We start from the raw sequence: 17,500 nt of genomic DNA, 5'->3' as shown, positions 1-17,500 counted from the left end.
GTGGCAATTATTTCCAGCTTGAAAAAGATATAAGATTCGACAGAAATTTTGAAGAGATTAGCTTAATTACGCCATGTTTGCACAAGAATGAAAATTTATTTGATATGTTACTCCTACTACTAATTACAATTATTATTGTTATCATGCACAGATTAATGTTCTTGCCATATCATGATGTCCATTAGGTATTTCAATGTTGAAGGGAATATGACGTATCTGTTCAAGAGAAGCAATACAAGGAATAAAATAAGTATTTGATACAGAAGATGATGTTGTACCGCGGGTAGATTTTCCTACACATGAACAGGTAAGACAAAGTTGGTTGTAGTATGCTGAACAAGGGAGGTAGAGAGGAGAACAGACTATCTATGAGCGCAGCTATAGGTAGGGAAAGAGACAGATTTAGTACCATGAACAACAATAGAAACAGAGTTGCCTGATGAGGAATTAAAGGTGATTTTACAGCGCAGGAGTGAAGCCTTAGCTAGGGAGGTTGGCTGGAAAGGCCACACACTAGAACTATGCAACACTTAATGATCTGACTTACGAAATTTAGGCTGTCAAGCAAAGCACTGGGGCAATTTCGGCCATTCAGTGCTTAAGACAATGAGAAGAGGAGGGAGTTGGAGTGGTTGGGCAGCAAGACTGAAGAAAAGAAGCGGGAATAAAGGTAAAATAAAAGGTTAATCAGTGGGCGCAGCTAGGAGCAGAAGGGACGCTGCAAACACCCTTTAGTAATGCCTACAGTCACCACGTGAAGCGCACTGACGGCACTACTCCGTCACGGGGTTAGAGATGTAAATGAACAGTAATTCAAGTCAGTGCCAAAAAAAAAAAAAAAAAAACCTAGCCCTGTTAGCACAAAGGAAACAAAAACATACAAGAATATTATTTTCTCGTTTAGGACATAATCACAAAGGTGTTCGGTTCGTGTGATGTGGTACTGAATTACGCTGAAAAACAGCATAATTGACAGAATATGTATTTGTTAAAACGCGCAGCGTGTGTGTGTGAAAGTGTGCGTTTGTTTACGCGCGTGCTCGTGTTTTGAAAATATTCCCTTAATTAGGCTGTACTCCATTGTGTTCCAGCGTCACCTCCCATTGCAATTCAACACTGCCTCCCCCATTCTCTCTCTCTCTCTCTCTCTCTCTCTCACGCACACACAAAACAGAGGAGCCGGCGATTATGTCCTGCACAAGAAGAGCCTCTCCTGATTGTCGCTTCGTTGACGCAAATGTCTGAAATTCTTGGTCGAGTCGCAGAATCATGGCGAATAATGAACTGGGCCAGAGAGGAAGGGGGTAGGGTCAATTTTCGGGGTTAAAAAAAGAGGGAGAAGGTTAATTAATTACTAACATTACCTAAAGTAATCAGGTATTCATTTAGAACGAGCCTAAAAGCCGCGCATGTGAAAAATAGTGAGCATACACAAGACAATAACGAATAGATATGAATCAGCGAACATGTACCCACAGTAAGACAAGTCGGGAGAACGTTTTGTTTACCGAAATTAAACGGCCGATTTAATTGACTGTTAACGTATCTGCGAATCCGCCGAGCAGAACAGACATATACGCCGATGTGCGAACACGTCCGGGAATACAAAAGCTGTTGTTGGAGGAATTTCAATGCACGGGGTCGACTGTTGGCATTACTAAAGGTTCTTTGCAGCGTCCCTTCGGCCCCTAGCTGCAACCTCTTTCATTCCTGTTACTGTACCTCCGTTCATATTATCTTTCCTCCATCTTGCTGTCCACCCTCTCCTGACAATTCTTTCATAGTGCAACCGCTTTGAGGTTTTCCTCCTGTTACACCTTTCAAACCTACACATTCTCACTTTCCTTTCCAGTGCTGAATGACCTCATGGGTCCCAGTGCTTGGCCTTTGGCCTAAACTCTGTATTCCATTCCACTCCATTTGATGACCCTCTGATTCGCTTTTGAAAAAGCTCGGGCGATTAAAAGGGTGATGTCAGAGTGTTTACCAAACTGCATCGGCTTCATAAAACGTGAATCTGCGTCGTTCGCAGAAATATCCGTTTAATGGGAACCTAATTATGGTGGTATTATTGTGATATATCTTGTAACATGAAAATGTCCGTAAATGAATGAGTCTTGCAAATATATGACTTAAAGAGAGTTTTCAAATCCTTAAATTTTCTATGGTTTATTGTACTTAGGTTACGATATCTTGAAGGATTTAACTTTCATTAACGTTATTGTCAATAATTATTATTATTAGCATACCCATACCATTAAAAGTCGAGGCAATACAGTATACAGAGCCCTTTGGTGATAAAGCCTGGCAACGGGCTAGACGACGGCAATTCTAAATGATATTTTATAAACTTTGCATTATTATTATTATTATTATTATTATTATTATTATTATTATTATTATTATTATTATTATTATTAGAAGACAAGTCAACAAAGGCCACTAACTCTCTCATATAGCTTCCAAAAACAATGTCTCTTTGTAAAATATAGAGAAAGAGTGAAACGAAAGTAAAGATTAAAAAAATAACAAATGAATAAAATAATAAAAACTAAGTAAAGCATAAGTTAACACAATAAAGAAATAGGTCAGAAAGGTCAAGTAAGTGGGGTCAAGGTGCTTCAGGCGAAAGCTGAACTTCTCTACTGAAAAATAGCCTTTGGAAGATGGACAAGATAAAAGCAAGGAAGTGTCTACTGGCATGGAAATAGTTGGCAACAACGAGGACAATTATGAACAGCTACATTTTATAGGCTATGCAAGCCATAAATGTCCCGTTTAGCTGAAAACTAGACATATTTATGATGAGTGACTGAACATATATAAAAAATCACAAGGCAAAAGAAAGACTAATTATACTTTTACTTCACTAAGTTTATGATCTTTACTGAGTGTAAAGTAACGGTGACTATGATGAGAGAGAGAGAGAGAGAGAGAGAGAGAGAGAGAGAGAGAGAGAGAGAGAGAGAGAGAGAGAGTTCATAAACAAAGGTCAAATGTGAAAGGACTATTCCCTCGATGACACTCTGACAAAAATAGTTATATTATTCAAGAAACCAAACAAGCAATTAGGAATAAAATGGATGGTAACAAACAAATGAAGGATAGGAAATAAATAAACTAGGAGGAAAGGGAGAAAAATAACTCTTTAGAACGGCTCCCCTCGCCCCCCAGCAAAAAAAAAAAAAGCAAAAAAATCAACACGGAATGAACAGAGCGCAATAAACGAACAATGGGGAATAAAGGGAGACGAGAGAGAGCGAGAGAGAAAAAAAGAAGAAATTACCCGAAGGTCAAGCAAGACCAAAGACGCCATTTCCATAAATACAATTGCTGTAGTCTACGAGAGGCCAGACCTAAGCTGGCCCGAAGCTTAAGCAGGTAGAGGTATACGGGTAGTCCCTAAGTAGAGGTGTATTGCATGGTAGATTAATGGTGCCATTGCCAGAGAGAGAGAGAGAGAGAGAGAGAGAGAGAGAGAGAGAGACCCATGGGATAATTCCTTAACTTATGAGAAGGCCGGGGTTAAAGGAGCTTATAGTTTGAAACCGCTTGGGTGGGCTCCCCAATCACCCTTCTAGTCCCATACCAGTCCGCTCCTTCTAGTTGGGTCTAATGCGTTATTGGACAGGAAGGGGCGGAGGAGGAAAGAGAAGAAAATGAGGAGGAGGAGGAGGAGGAGGAGGAGGAAGGGGTGGAACAGGAAGAAGAGACATGGAGGAGGAAGGGATGGAACAGGAAAAAGAGACTGGGGGGAGGAAGACGAGGCAATTGAGGAATATTGGGCTGAAAGGTGGAGAAGGAGAAGCAAGAGGAAGAGGAGGCAATGGAGGAGGAGTATTAGACTGAAAGGCTGAGGAGGAGAATCAGGAGGAAAAGGAGGCAATGGAGGAGGAATATTAAGCTGAGAAGTTGAGGAAGAGAGGCAGGAGGAAAAGGAGGCAATGGGGGAGGAGTATTAGGCTGAAATGTTGAGGAGGATAGGCAAGGAGGAAGAGGGGGCAGTGGAGGAGGAGCATTAGGCTGAAAGGTTGAGGAGGAGAGGCAAGAAGGAAGAGGGGGCAGTGGAGGAAGAGCATTAGGCTGAAAGGTTGAGGAGGAGAGGCAAGGAGGAAGAGGGGGCAGTGGAGGAGGAGCATTAGGCTGAAAGGTTGAGGAGGAGAGGCAAGAAGGAAGAGGAGGCAGTGGAGGAGGAGCATTAGGTTGAAAGGTTGAGGAGGAGAAGCAAGGAGGAAGAGGAGGCAGTGGAGGAAGAGCATTAGGCTGAAAGGTTGAGGAGGAGAAGCAAGGAGGAAGAGGAGGCAGTGGAGGAAGAGCATCAGGCTGAAAGGTTGAGGAGGAGAGGCAAGGAGGAAGAGGAGGCAGATTAGGCTGAAAGGTTGAGGAGGAGAGGCAAGAAGGAAGAGGAGGCAGTGGAGGAGGAGCATTAGGTTGAAAGGTTGAGGAGGGGAAGCAAGGAGGAAGAGGAGGCAGTGGAGGAAGAGCATCAGGCTGAAAGGTTGAGGAGGAGAGGCAAGGAGGAAGAGGAGGCAGATTAGGCTGAAAGGTTGAGGAGGAGAGGCACGAAGGAAGAGGAGGCAGTGGAGGAGGAGCATTAGGTTGAAAGGTTGAGGAGGGGAAGCAAGGAGGAAGAGGAGGCAGTGGAGGAAGAGCATCAGGCTGAAAGGTTGAGGAGGAGAGGCAAGGAGGAAGAGGAAGCAGTGGAGGAAGAGCATTAGGCTGAAAGGTTGAGGAGGAGAAGCAAGGAGGAAGAGGAGGCAGTGGAGGAAGAGCATTAGGCTGAAAGGTTGAGGAGGAGAGGCAAACGGAAGAGGAGGCAGTGGAGGAGGAGGAGCAGTGGGAAGAGGAAATGGAGGAGAAGTATTAGTTAGAAAGGAACTAGGGGCATTAGGATGAGGAAAGGCACAAAGGTAAGGGAAGTTGGAGGGAAAGGGAAGGTAGAGGAGGAGCAGGAGATGAGAAAAGCCAGGGAACAACAATAAGAAAACTGAAAAAAGTTACTGCATTCTCAGAAAAAACAACAGCAAAAGCAACACACTCTCAGCAAACAACAACAATAAAAGTAAGGCAGGATCAGCAGACGAGAAATTTAAGTGGTTAGAATACGATCAACTGCAGTAGATAAAAACAAAAGGAAGAACGACTCTGGAAGTAAACATTAACAGGACGAGAGAGAAAAAACGATGAGAGGTGCTGCAAAAACAGAGACTAAGATAATTGGAAAAATACGATAATAAAGCAATAAGAGAAACTTTGTTGGAAGATGTGCGTAGAAAATGAGAATAGGAAAAACAAGTAGATAATAAAAGTCTAGAGCTGGAAGGAGCACCAATAAAATGCAAGTGAATATAAAAGAAACATCGCAAGATACTAAATATTTGCAAGGACTAGAGAGTAATGATAATAGAAACTCGCTGTGAAGGGACTATTAGCAAGAAGAAGAAGAAGAAGCAGCAAGAGGAGAGAATAATAAAAATAATAATAAAAATAAAACAAACATTGTAAGATATTAAATATTTGCAAGGACTAGAGAGTAATGAAGATGAATACTCGCTGTGAAGTGAGTATTAGCAAGAAGAAGAAGAAGAAGAAGAAGAAGAAGAAGAAGAAGAAGAAGAAGAAGAAGAAGAAGAGGCAAGAGGAGAGAATAATAAGGCCAATTAAGAAAAGAAGTGGTTGATCCGGATCTTGAATCTACAGGTAACTTAGCTGGACATCCAGGAACCAGACGTTGCGTGTGACGAAGTGATTGCCAGCTTTGTTGCAGCTTCAGCCCCGATTGGCTCACGCCGTCCTGGTCTAACACGAGTGGCGCAAAAGAAGAAAAGAAGAAGAAGAAGAAGAAGAAGAAGAAGAAGAAGAAGAAGAAGAAGACTTTGGAGAGGAACTGAGGAGCACAAAGAGAGGCTAAGTGATAGGAGTAGTTGGAAGTGAAAACTTTAAAAGGAAAAAAGGGAAGATAGAGGGGGGTGTGATTACGGAAAAATTAGCGGTTGTGGACGACCGGAGAGGCCACAAAAAACACAAGGAAAAGTAATGTACGTAAACAAAAAAAGAAGAGGTCCAAGAGAAAGGTGAATAACAATAATGTGAAAGGCGTAAAACTGAGCAAAACAAAACTGCAATCTGAATACAATGCAGAAAAGATTCTGGAGCACATAAGAAATCATGCGTATCATTAGAGGGATACGAACACTGCAACGTAAATATTGAACTAAAATTCTTCTAGAGTTCAGGGAGACTGTATTTAATCGCGTTTCTTTTCACTGTCTTGTTTAGTGATCTTACAAAAAAGAGATAAAAAAAATATCGAACCTTAAGAAAAGAAAAAACTTGGTAGTCTGGTGCAAACATCAGTGGATCACAAATATACCCGAAAACTTGACGTAATGGAATCGAAACCTGTCGTAATTACAGGGAAAAAACACTTAAATAAAGTTAAGGTGGCCTCTAGTTTTTTAATAAAACTGATGGAGCACAACAATCTCCTCTTAAAAGACAAGCTTCATTTGAGTAACAACCAAGATCATATAAAATTCTCGAGAGATGCTTGGCAGTGGAGGGAAGAAATTTGAACTCAAAACGATCAACTAGTCTGGATCCATCACTCCTATTACGCCACCTTCAGCTCATCCAGTACGATATCTACCTTTTTTCTCAGGCCACTAAGACGAATCTCTTACAGGTGGGCCAACAAACTCCGTGTATGGTTTTTATGCCCCAGGGTCCTATAATCTAAATTCTGTAATAGGTAGACAAACTCCGCTATGTTTCTCTTAGGTCTCAGGATCCTCCTACATTCTGTAGGTAAGCTAAAAAGCTACCTGTACGCCTGTCACTGTAGATTTCAGGGTCATTGCACTCTCTCATTTTGTAGGAAGGTTTGCAAACCGAATACATTTCTTTTAGGTCTCGTGATTCAATCAAGTCTCTTCATTTCAATAAGTAGGATAAAAAAAAAAACTTCACTAGAACTGGTGCATTGCACGAGAAGAAAGTTCGAGAACTTACAACATTAAGGGATTTTTTCAAGAGCATTCATCCATTATATTAACCGGAATATTTATGGCTAAAAATTCGCAACTGATTCCATAATGCTCTCAATTATGTTTCTTATTTTGTAGGGAGTTTGGCAGTTTCACTTTGTTGCTGTCATGCTGTGGAATTTGTGTAATTCAATCTCGCAAATTCTCGCAAAATCTCGCAAATAAGAATGCTAATAATCATTCCCTTTTAAGAATGCGGCTGGTTTGATACTGTGGCAAAAACGTGCATATTCCTAAGTTCTTACAAAACGGAATAACCAAGTTGGATTTATTTACTGGTTTGCGTGGACTTCCGATGCAGCATATGCCTTTGAAAAATAAGAAAAAAGATATAAGAGAAATTCAATAAGACATCAATGAAAAAAATCCATATAAGCATAAAAGAGATAAGCGGTACATTAAGAAAAGAAGCCTAAGAATAAAAATAGATAAAATATAGTCTTAATAAGGAAATTAGAACAAAACATACGCGTATATGTATGTATATATATATATATATATATATATATATATATATATATATATATATATATATATATATATATATATACATATATGTATAACTATGAAAATTGAAAAACTAGCCACGTAAGAAGGTAATCACGGCAAAATATATATATAAAAAATGAAAGAAATATCAAAAGTGGATACCAGTCATAAGAAGACAAATATGATAAAACATGAATACAAAATAACCCAAAAGACCAAATACTTAAAAAAAAAACGAGAGAAAAAAGGTGCCATAAAAACAGAGAGAAAATGAAAATAACAAACAAAAGCTAAGTAACGGATCGTAATAACAGCATAACGCCTCAACGAGACGGAGAAATACGGACCGAGGACGTCGGTCGGTTATATATACTCCTATGCCGGCGGTCACTCATTCCCTAGAACATGACCGGTCGAAGAAGAAGGGCCCTCGGGGGGAACGCCTGCTGCCGAAAATGAAGAGCTACGGCTCCTCCCTCCTCCCAAGGACCGTTCCCGCTCCTCCTCCTCCTCCTCCTCCTCCTCCTCCTCCTCCTCTAGTGTTGGACCTGACCGGTCTTCCTCCTCCTCCTCCTCCTACTCTTATTCTCTTTCTTCTTCTTCTGACTCTGTTATACCTTTTCTTCCTCTTCCTCCTAACCTGTCCTCCTCCCCCTACTTCTTCATTCTTCTGCCTCTTCTTCTCCTCTTCCTCTCCTCTTTCTCTTCCTCCTTCTCCTTCTCCTTCGTCTTCTCCTTTTCCTCTTTCCTCCTCCTCTTTATTTTCCTCCCTCCTCCTACCAATCTTTCTCCCCTTTCTCTTCCCCTCCTCCTCCTCCTTTTCCTCCTACTCTTTCTCCTCTCCACATCCTATCCCCATACCTCTTCCCCTCTTCCTCCTTATTTTCCTACCCCCCCTCCTCCTCCTTCCCCTTCCTCCTCTCTCTCTCTCTCTCTCTCTCTCTCTCTCTCTCTCTCCCCCTCCTTCCTTCTTTTCATCCTGCCGTCGTATCGGCCCTAAAAGACTATAGTAGGAGGAAACCGACTAGTAGGAGGAGGGCGACTCAACCTCATCCCCCGACACAAAATAGAGAAGTTGAGAGGGTGAGGGACCCTGTAATCAACCCCACAGCACGCCATTACGAAGTGGGTCTCAAGTCGAGGTTATAAGGACGATTGGCATTCTTGTGTTCCACATACGGTGGAACAGTTCCCCAGGTAGGGGGAACCTCTTCGAATATTATTATTATTACTATTATTATTATTACAGGTTTTGTTAAACAAAATGGCAGTTTCAACAGCATTTATTCTATATAGTAAATGCTGTTGAAACTGCCATTTTCTTTAACAAAACCTGTATTAAAGAAGGTCTTTTTCCTATTATTATTATTATTATTATTATTATTATTATTATTATTATTATTATTATTATTATTATTATTATTATTATTATTATTATCTTTTTCCAAAACGAAACATTATTTATCACGTGAATTTTTAAAAATTTCGGCATTATTAATATTTATTATTTAATGCTGTTGTTAAAAAACCGCCATTATTAATATTTATTATTTATTGTTGTTATTATCTTTTTACCAAAAGAAAACCGTCATTGTCACGTGAATCTTTTTATTATTATATTAATATTCAATATTTATTGTCGTTATTATCTTTTTCCCAGAAGAAAACAGTCATTGTCACGCGAATCTTTTTATAATTGGGGAATCGTGGATGGATCACTTGTGGGGAAAACTTCCACAAGGTCAGGTTTTTTTTATGTGCATTTTAATCTTCTTCTCACCTTATTGCACTATTTCCTTACATTTCTCACGTCGCTTTTAACTCCATTTTACTATGGTTCTCTTTCTTGTTATTTTCATATTTATTTGTTTGTCAATTTTTTTTTTTTTTTTTTGCATCTTGCCTTACAGGTATACCTGCTTACTCTTATCTCATTTTCCTTAACAAAAACTTAAAGAAAATTGCTATTGTTTTTATATTTTTTTTTTTATATTTTTGGTTGAGGAGAGTATGCAAATCGGAGTAAACAGAACACCTGCGTGGTGAGATGCAGAAAAATAGAAAATAAATAAAGATATAAAGGAAAAGAAATTAAACTACTGTCAAACTCAGATAAAAGTAACATGAGAAACAAAATTAAATATCGCCTTAAAGAGAGAATTACAACACAACTCCATGAAAAAGGAATAAAGATAAAGAAATAGGCTGACAAATAAATACACCTGTAAACACACAGCAGTTGAGATATGTCAGAAAAAAAAAAAGAATTGTGGCCAACTTCAAAAGCGTATGAAGGAACGTTAACCACCACGTATCTTATCCATCATAATGGATAGGTACTAATTAACTGGGTTCTCTTTTTATTTGTTTGTTCTCTCTCTCTCTCTCTCTCTCTCTCTCTCTCTCTCTCTCTCTCTCTCACACACACACACACTTTTATATATCGTTTTCTCTCATTATACCTTGCTTGACTTTATTTTGTTTCCCCCCCTCTCTCTCTATTTTATATCTCTGTTTTCTCTCATCATACCTTGTTTGACTTTATTTTGTTCTCTCTCTCTCTCTCTCTCTCTCTCTCTCTCTCTCTTTCTCTCTTTTTTTATATCTTTGTTTTCTCATCATACCTTGTTTGACTTTATTTTGTTCTCTCTCTCTCCCTCTCTCTCTCTCTCTCTCTCTCTTCTCTCTCTCTCTCTCTCTCTCTCTCTCTCTTTTATATCTTTGTTTTTCTCATCATACCTTGTTTGACTTTATTTTGTTCTCTCTCTCTCCCTCTCTCTCTCTCTCTCTCTGTCTCTGTCTCATTTATCTTATTTTCTCTCATCATAACTTGTTTAATTTTCTTTATCTCTCTCTATCTTTTTTCCTAGTTTTAACTCTATGTTAATCGGTTTTCCTCATTCCTGTATTTCTCCTCTCTTTAATTTGTCTGTTTTATTTTTCACAGCTCTCTTCTCTCTCTCTCTCTCTCTCTCTCTCTCTCTCTCTCTCTCTCTCTCTCTCTTTAAACATGTTTGTTTTCTCTCACTACACCTTTTTTTAATATTCTTTATAATTTTTCATCGTTTTATCTCTATATCTTAATTCCTTTGCATCTCTCTCTCTCTCTCTCTCTCCATAAGACTTGCAAGCTTCTCCTCCTAAGAGCGTATCCTTGGTGTCTTAATCTAATACTTAAATTACTGCGAGACATCCAAGCGCATCTAATCCTTATCTCTGATTGGGCGGGACCCATTAAACCCATTTTGTAGATGACCAATCAGCGTATCAGAAGCCGGCCAACACCTGACCAATGGCGCGTCATGTCCGCTGATGTGTTGTTAATTAAGGCGAGATTTGTAGCTACTGTGGCTATTTGCTGTCTTACACTACCAGACTCTAAAAAGTAGATAAGGCTTTACGGCCTGACTTTAATCTCTCCCGCGAAACGACCGAACCAAAATGCCACAAAAAAATATGAATAAATAAGATAGAATGAAAATAGAAGGGGATGAAAGGTTGAATTTGTTGGCTAAGCGAGGATGCCGATCACAGTGAAAGTAAGCAGTCTCACTGGTTATAGTAATTGTTATTATCCATTCTTTTTCTTTACTGTTATTCAAAATACGTACGCTTTCATATAGACATAGCCAATGCTGGTCATTAAATGGATTAAGAAACCTCGGTAGATTGTAGTGACTATTGCTTTGATGTGAAAAGTAAAAATTAATCGACAGTTCAGTGAATTATCAGTGGAATTATGCAGTGGAATTTTGCAAGCGAAGTTTTTGAACCTTACTTCATGAATCTGAAATTTTCATCCCCCTACTTCTGTATTTCCTGAGTAAAACAACACGTATTAAGAAGCCTGTTTGTTATTGCCCACCAAGAGCAGTCTACTGACACACTTATCCTCCTGAGACCTAACTTAACCTGGGCAATCATATTCTCTATTCTCTTCTGTCATTTCCCTACAACGAAAATAACAGCTGTTATTATTGTGTCTTTTGTTGTTGTTATATTAGCTCGTCTTACGCCAGGTCGCGCGCTGGCTCGCCCTTCGGAACAGACCGTAAATCCCAAGTAAGGTTAGGATCCCTTTGACTCCCGAAGGAAGGACCTGCTCTTCCTGCGAGGCGCTATCTCCAAACACCATCTCGGCCGAGGACCTTGATCTCGGCAACGCCGCTACCGGAGGGGGCTAGACGGGGGTGGGGGGGGGGCGAGGAAGACACACCACACGGCTGCCGTTTTATGCTTCGAGTCTATTGCATAATAAATTCTCGAGCTCCTGACAATCCCCGTTGGATGAGGTCCTCCCGGTGGGTGCTTAAATTACCTCAAATCCCGACGACTCCTATTCGCGCGGGCTCTCTTCGTCGCTGATAAACAGCCGCGGGGCGTCGAGGAAGAGAGAGATGTGATCTGAAGGGTCATAAACGCTCGGATGACGTTGAATTGTGTCTGAAGGCTAATCTGGGAGGTGGGGGGTTCCACTCATCTTCGAGGGGAAGGGGCGAGGGAAGGGCTAGGCTATAGTCATATTTCGGGTGAAGGGGTGGGGAGGGGAGAGAGATGGGGGGGAGGGGACAGTAGGGCCAAAAGCCGAGGCCCTACGTGTCGTGAATAAATCACTTTCGGGGACATAGAGCGGCTTCCCGTTGTGCCTGGGTGTGTAAACAAGACGCGTCACAGATAGCAGCTATCTCGGACAACTTGAGCAAATAGAGATAGATGGATAGACTTCAAAAATCGCGAGGAGGGGGGTTTTGATTGCTTTGGTACACACGGACGTGTATGAGCATGCACAAACACGCACTCGCGCACGGATATACTGGCGTATGTATATGATGTGTATATCTTCTGTCCAGGAAACGATTCTCAGCTGGGATCTGAACCCAGACAGACTTAGAAAATATAGTTTTTTTTTATTCATTTGCCCGATGGGAATCTGGTGGTCAGCGAAAAGTTTATCTGCATACGCATTGTAATTGACAAGTTAAGATGTTATTAATGTCATCAAAATAGTGTATATATACATATATATAAAATGTATATATGTATATATATGTGTGTATATGTATATCATTTTATAAATATATATATTTATATAATATTATATATATATAATATATGATTTTCAAAGGTATATATACATATATATATATATATATATATATATATATATATATATATATATATATATATATATATATATATATATATATATATATATATATATATGTGTATATGTATGTGTGTGTGTGTGTGTGCGTGTATGCACTGAACTGTCAACATATGAGAATAAGAACTGAACATCCGAGGAAGATAACTAGTGAATGAGATTATATGAAAAAAAACTTGTAAAGTGATGACGTTGTAAAAAAATTAAAACTTTCAGATAAAGTTTTAAATAACGTCTTGGTGATGATAATTCACAGCTATAAGTAGACTACGTTTATGGAGCAGAAGTGGGCCACATCCTATCAGTGAGAGAGAAATATCCAGAGTTCCAGACAGACTATCAGTTAGCAAGAGCATTTGAAGACCGCAAATCTCCGCCAAGGCTGGGTAATCCAAAACTCCTCACAAACAAGGGTCCCATCTCCAGATTCAGGTCCTTCCCAAAATCTAATCACTTGGTGCCAGTCACGAGGACCAGCCTTGGTAAGATTTAGGTAAAAATCCATAATCAATATTTGCGTAATCCTGCACTAACAGACAGACCAACAAAATGGTAAATAGACAGACCAACAAAATGGTAAATAAACAGAACCAAAAACGTATCTCCTTCAACTTAGCTGGTGGAGGTTAAAATAGAAATACTTCAATTTTAGGTAGAGTAACACAATCACTACGGTAGTATGCATCTACACAAAAGAATATAGCCAAGGAGGAGAGCTGATTCTGCATTCAGAATAAGGAAATATAGCAAACTTAGCAGGGCTAAGTTCTTGGCAAAATCCCTCAGAAGCCCAGAGGGAATGCCATCACCCTATTATTTTTGTCTGCATTTTCTTATTATAAATATAATTGGGTTGAAACCCACTGTTCTTACTCATCCTATTCATAACAGAAACAAGAATATGAATGAAAGAATAGTAGGCATAACCCCGGAGGACGCCATATACTAAGCTTCTGAAGGTTATCAGAATATAAGATTCAGAGAAGCAAGAATTTGTTGAAGACTACAGGCATAGGACAGATGAGGGCACAGGAATGTTTACTGCCCTAAAATGGGAAACTGCAGTATCTGCAAAATTTTCGAAATTGAGATATGTCACTTATTAGGCTTGTGAAACACAAAATACACAAGTTACTGCAGTTTCAGAATGATTCTTCAATGCTTTCCAGGAGTATTTAAGGGGTCCCATTTGTAGTATCTGAAAAATCAGTAGTAAGGCAAGGGAAAACTGCAATATCTACCATTTTTCTCAGTTCTGTATTTTTGCAGATACTGCAGTCTTCCATTTTAGGGCAGTGTACTACTGAACTTTGTTCAAAGGCACAAGGGAAGCTATCGTACGAGATACGAGATAAGGGGTCCAGAAGAATGGGCTTCATACAGAATGAAATGGTCTTTTGCTTCTATGGAAAGGAATGGAATGAGACTGAACTCAAATCATTCTTGAAGTTCACTGCTTATGACGTAACAGTTCCACACGTTATATTTATGTTCTTCGTGGTATAATTTATCTTTACGCGAAATAGCACAAGACGATCTTATTAAAAGTAACGGATCCAGAAGAAATGGGCCTCATGCAGAATGAAATGGTCTTGCTTCTATGGAAAGGAATGGAATGGAGTTGAACTCACTGAAATCATTCTTGAAATTAAGTTACTTGGACGTAACAGCTCCAAACGTTATATTAACGTTTTTCATGGTATAATTTATCTTTACACTAAATATCACAAAACGATCTTATTAAAAGTGAGTAAAACGCACTCATAAAAGTATCAGTGGCAAAAGAATATCATTATTATTATCATCATAAATGATCCTGATATGCAAATATCTTGTGGTTACCTAGAACGATTTTCGAAGGATGTTCTCAAACCCCAAAGGTGGATCGAATGATTATGAAAAATAATTCCGGCGTCACAACAACCATGGTCATCTCTGCTCTCATAACTTTTTTGAAAAAAAAAATTCTTATGAATAATCTCACATTATCTTAGTTACTCCCTCCGCTCCCAAATTTGGCTGGCCCCAGAAAAGACTTCGAAGGGCGGAGCTAAGATGGGCCTTAAGTGAACGCCCCCAGAGGCGTTCTGTCAAAGGATTTGATAAATTCGCTTTTATGTGTTTTTTTTCTGCTTTAGATCCTGCTGAGAATGATAATGTGGTTTCCTCAAATCCTGAATATACAACAAAGGAATCAGAGAAAGAGACCAGTTCATAAAAGCTACCAGATATCCAGCTTCTTTTCTAATCAAAGAACCAAGACTAGCATGTGTGCAAAAATCATGGACGCTAAATGACAAACTAAATGATTCGGGAAATACGAAAGAAAGCTGAGAATCCCACAATCTGAAAAGGGATCAATAACCCATCACTCACGACGCTAGAATGCCCCTCATTTTTTGTACTTAATCCACAGTCGGAAAAGGAATCGTTTATTATTGACATCTGGACTACTTATCTTCTGAAGTATGTCAGGAAGTGGTCTGATTCAATACTTTTATCTGAATCAGTATTTATAACCCACTGTTCACTCTTTTAGTTATTTATTTGTTTTACGAACTTTAGGCTGCCAACCCAAGCAGTGGGGCAGTTTCAGCCACTCAGCGCTCAAGACAGTGAAAAGAGGGAGTTGGAGTGGTTAGTTGAGCAGCAAGATGAAAAGATCCTGAAAATAAAGGAGATGAAGTACAAGGATCTAAAAGTTGAACTGGGAGAAAAGCTCCACAGTTGTACTAAGAAGTAATACTCAGAGAGGTTGGACAGCAAGATTGAAGAAAGGAAGTGGGTATGGAGGTAAAGTAAAAGGCTAGAAAGTGGGTGCAGCTAGGGGCCAAAGGGACGCTGTAATGCCTACTGTGCACCACGTGAGATGGACTGACGGTACTGCCACCTAGGGGGTCGCTCTATTAGTGAAGTTAAGCAGAACTGGGTTTTGTCAGCACTTAGTTGACAACAAATGAACGCCTGACAATTTCATGAGCTTACTGCTTATAAAGTTAAAAAAGACATTAAGGGTATAATATGAGGACAGTGGGTCACAATGAGCATAAGAAGCCCAACCGAGTGGCTGAACGCTTAAAGGAATTTTAACTCTTCCTACTTTTGATTGATGTCTCCAAATTAATTTTTTAAAAATTATGTTACAAATTCAAGACTATTTAAAAGCGTTTGTTGGAAAAATGGTGTGACAAGGGAAAGAAAAAAATGACAAAGGACAGCAATTACAACAAACTACTGACAGTGACATTTCTAATGTTACTTCTACCTGATTTATGACTTGTGACATATTAGGAAAAAAAAAAAAAAAGAGTACTCACAAAGTTTCCATGCCACACATCAACAAGCAAACAATTTTTCTTTTTAAGATGACTAATTATTTTTGCTGAATACTGTACTATTCATGTTTTCAGGGCTAAGTATTATGCCATTATTAAAAACGAAAAAGTATAAAGGTCCTCAACCACTATGCCAAGGAATGTCATTCAAGATAGCTCTAGGGTCATTAAAACACCATCGGCGACAATTGTCGTGCTAGTCACTTATCAAATGTGAATAGTCTGATACTCAAGGTACCAAGTTCATTAGGGAACTTGTGGCTAATCTTGTCAAGAGCAGCACTAAAATCAATCTGAATTTATCAGAAGCAACTACTTATTTACGGGGATGAAAATCACCTATTCAAGACCGTAAGGTAGCACTTCACGATTTAGATTTGAATAAAATTGTTGCTACCAGCAAATATTAGACGGCTACTTGGAACGGATGCCAGATTGAATAATTTCGACAATACACAATGCAAAACACTGAATTTAGAAGAGAAGGCCCATTATATCATTTAGAAAAAAAAATCAAGGAAAAACTGAATGGTTGGTTGGTTTACATTGCCCGGCTTTGTGCCTGCGCGGGCCCTTGGTAAGTGTTGATGGGGGATAAATAACTTGATGTGGACCTCTGGACTCGGTCAAACTAACGAAAGCTTAAAACAGAATGATCTCCATTCCAACCGTCCTTGATATATACGACTTGCCTTTTACGTCTCTTGATCGGAAAGCAAAATTAGTTAGAAGGGGTTCATTATGCAAAGAATCAAAAGGAGGAATATCAAGAATGTTTGCTCTTGAAGACTTCATGAAAAAGCCCTGCTTAGTCCCTAAGGTTGCTGCAAGAATTCATCGCTGAATTTCGACGGAAATACGTCTGCTAAACGCAAAATAACATCACACTACGGAAAATGACGTCACTATTGAACTTTTCCTTTCCTGCAACGCCTTTTCCGCGCCCCAAAAGAATAATAACTTATGGATAATGTAGATTTTTGTACTCACTTTTTGTCTCTAAATATTTGTAACTGTTTCTGCCTGGTTTTCTGAGTTTAAATTTCGTAACTGGAACCAACAGTATTCTTTGAATGCCCGGACCGGAGGAAAATCTGTCAAGACCTACAAAGTAAGAAAAAATGCTTTCATGCTTTGTACGCCTACGTTAAATAATAGTTTTCTTGAAACATTATTCATGGACGAATTTATCATACATAAGTGTTACAAATGAAATATACAATGTATCACATGAATATAGTTTTGCCCCTGTCTTAAAACTAGCACTTGCTCTAGAAATAAACGGCGGATATTATGAAAAGGAAAAAGAGCATAACTGTATAATCAAATCTACTAACACCTGTAACAAAATCTAATGACACCTGTAACCAAATCTATTAACACCTATAATCAGATCTATTAATACCTGTAACCATATCTATTAACGCCTGTAACCAAATCTATTAATACCTGTAATCAAATCTATT

At 39.1% G+C, this 17,500-nt stretch overlaps 2 protein-coding genes across 2 annotated transcripts in view; both read right to left on the bottom strand.

Annotated features, from left to right (window-relative positions):
• The window catches only part of LOC136849206 (serine-rich adhesin for platelets), a 483,291-nt gene that overhangs the window by 453,386 nt on the left and 12,405 nt on the right, over positions 1-17,500 (bottom strand). The gene's annotated exons all lie outside the window — the stretch shown is intronic.
• On the bottom strand, positions 3,841-6,857 carry LOC136848957 (uncharacterized). Its single transcript, XM_067121768.1, has 2 exons — positions 6,825-6,857; positions 3,841-4,779 (listed from the first exon to the last, which is right to left on the bottom strand). The coding sequence occupies exons 1-2, from the start codon at positions 6,855-6,857 to the stop codon at positions 3,841-3,843; spliced, it is 972 nt and encodes a 323-aa protein (XP_066977869.1).

The sequence above is a fragment of the Macrobrachium rosenbergii genome, chromosome 20 (assembly GCF_040412425.1).
Source record: "Macrobrachium rosenbergii isolate ZJJX-2024 chromosome 20, ASM4041242v1, whole genome shotgun sequence".
Lineage (NCBI taxonomy): Eukaryota > Metazoa > Arthropoda > Malacostraca > Decapoda > Palaemonidae > Macrobrachium > Macrobrachium rosenbergii.
Note: the sequence above shows the minus strand (reverse complement) of the source record. Positions and strands in the feature narration are given on the sequence as shown.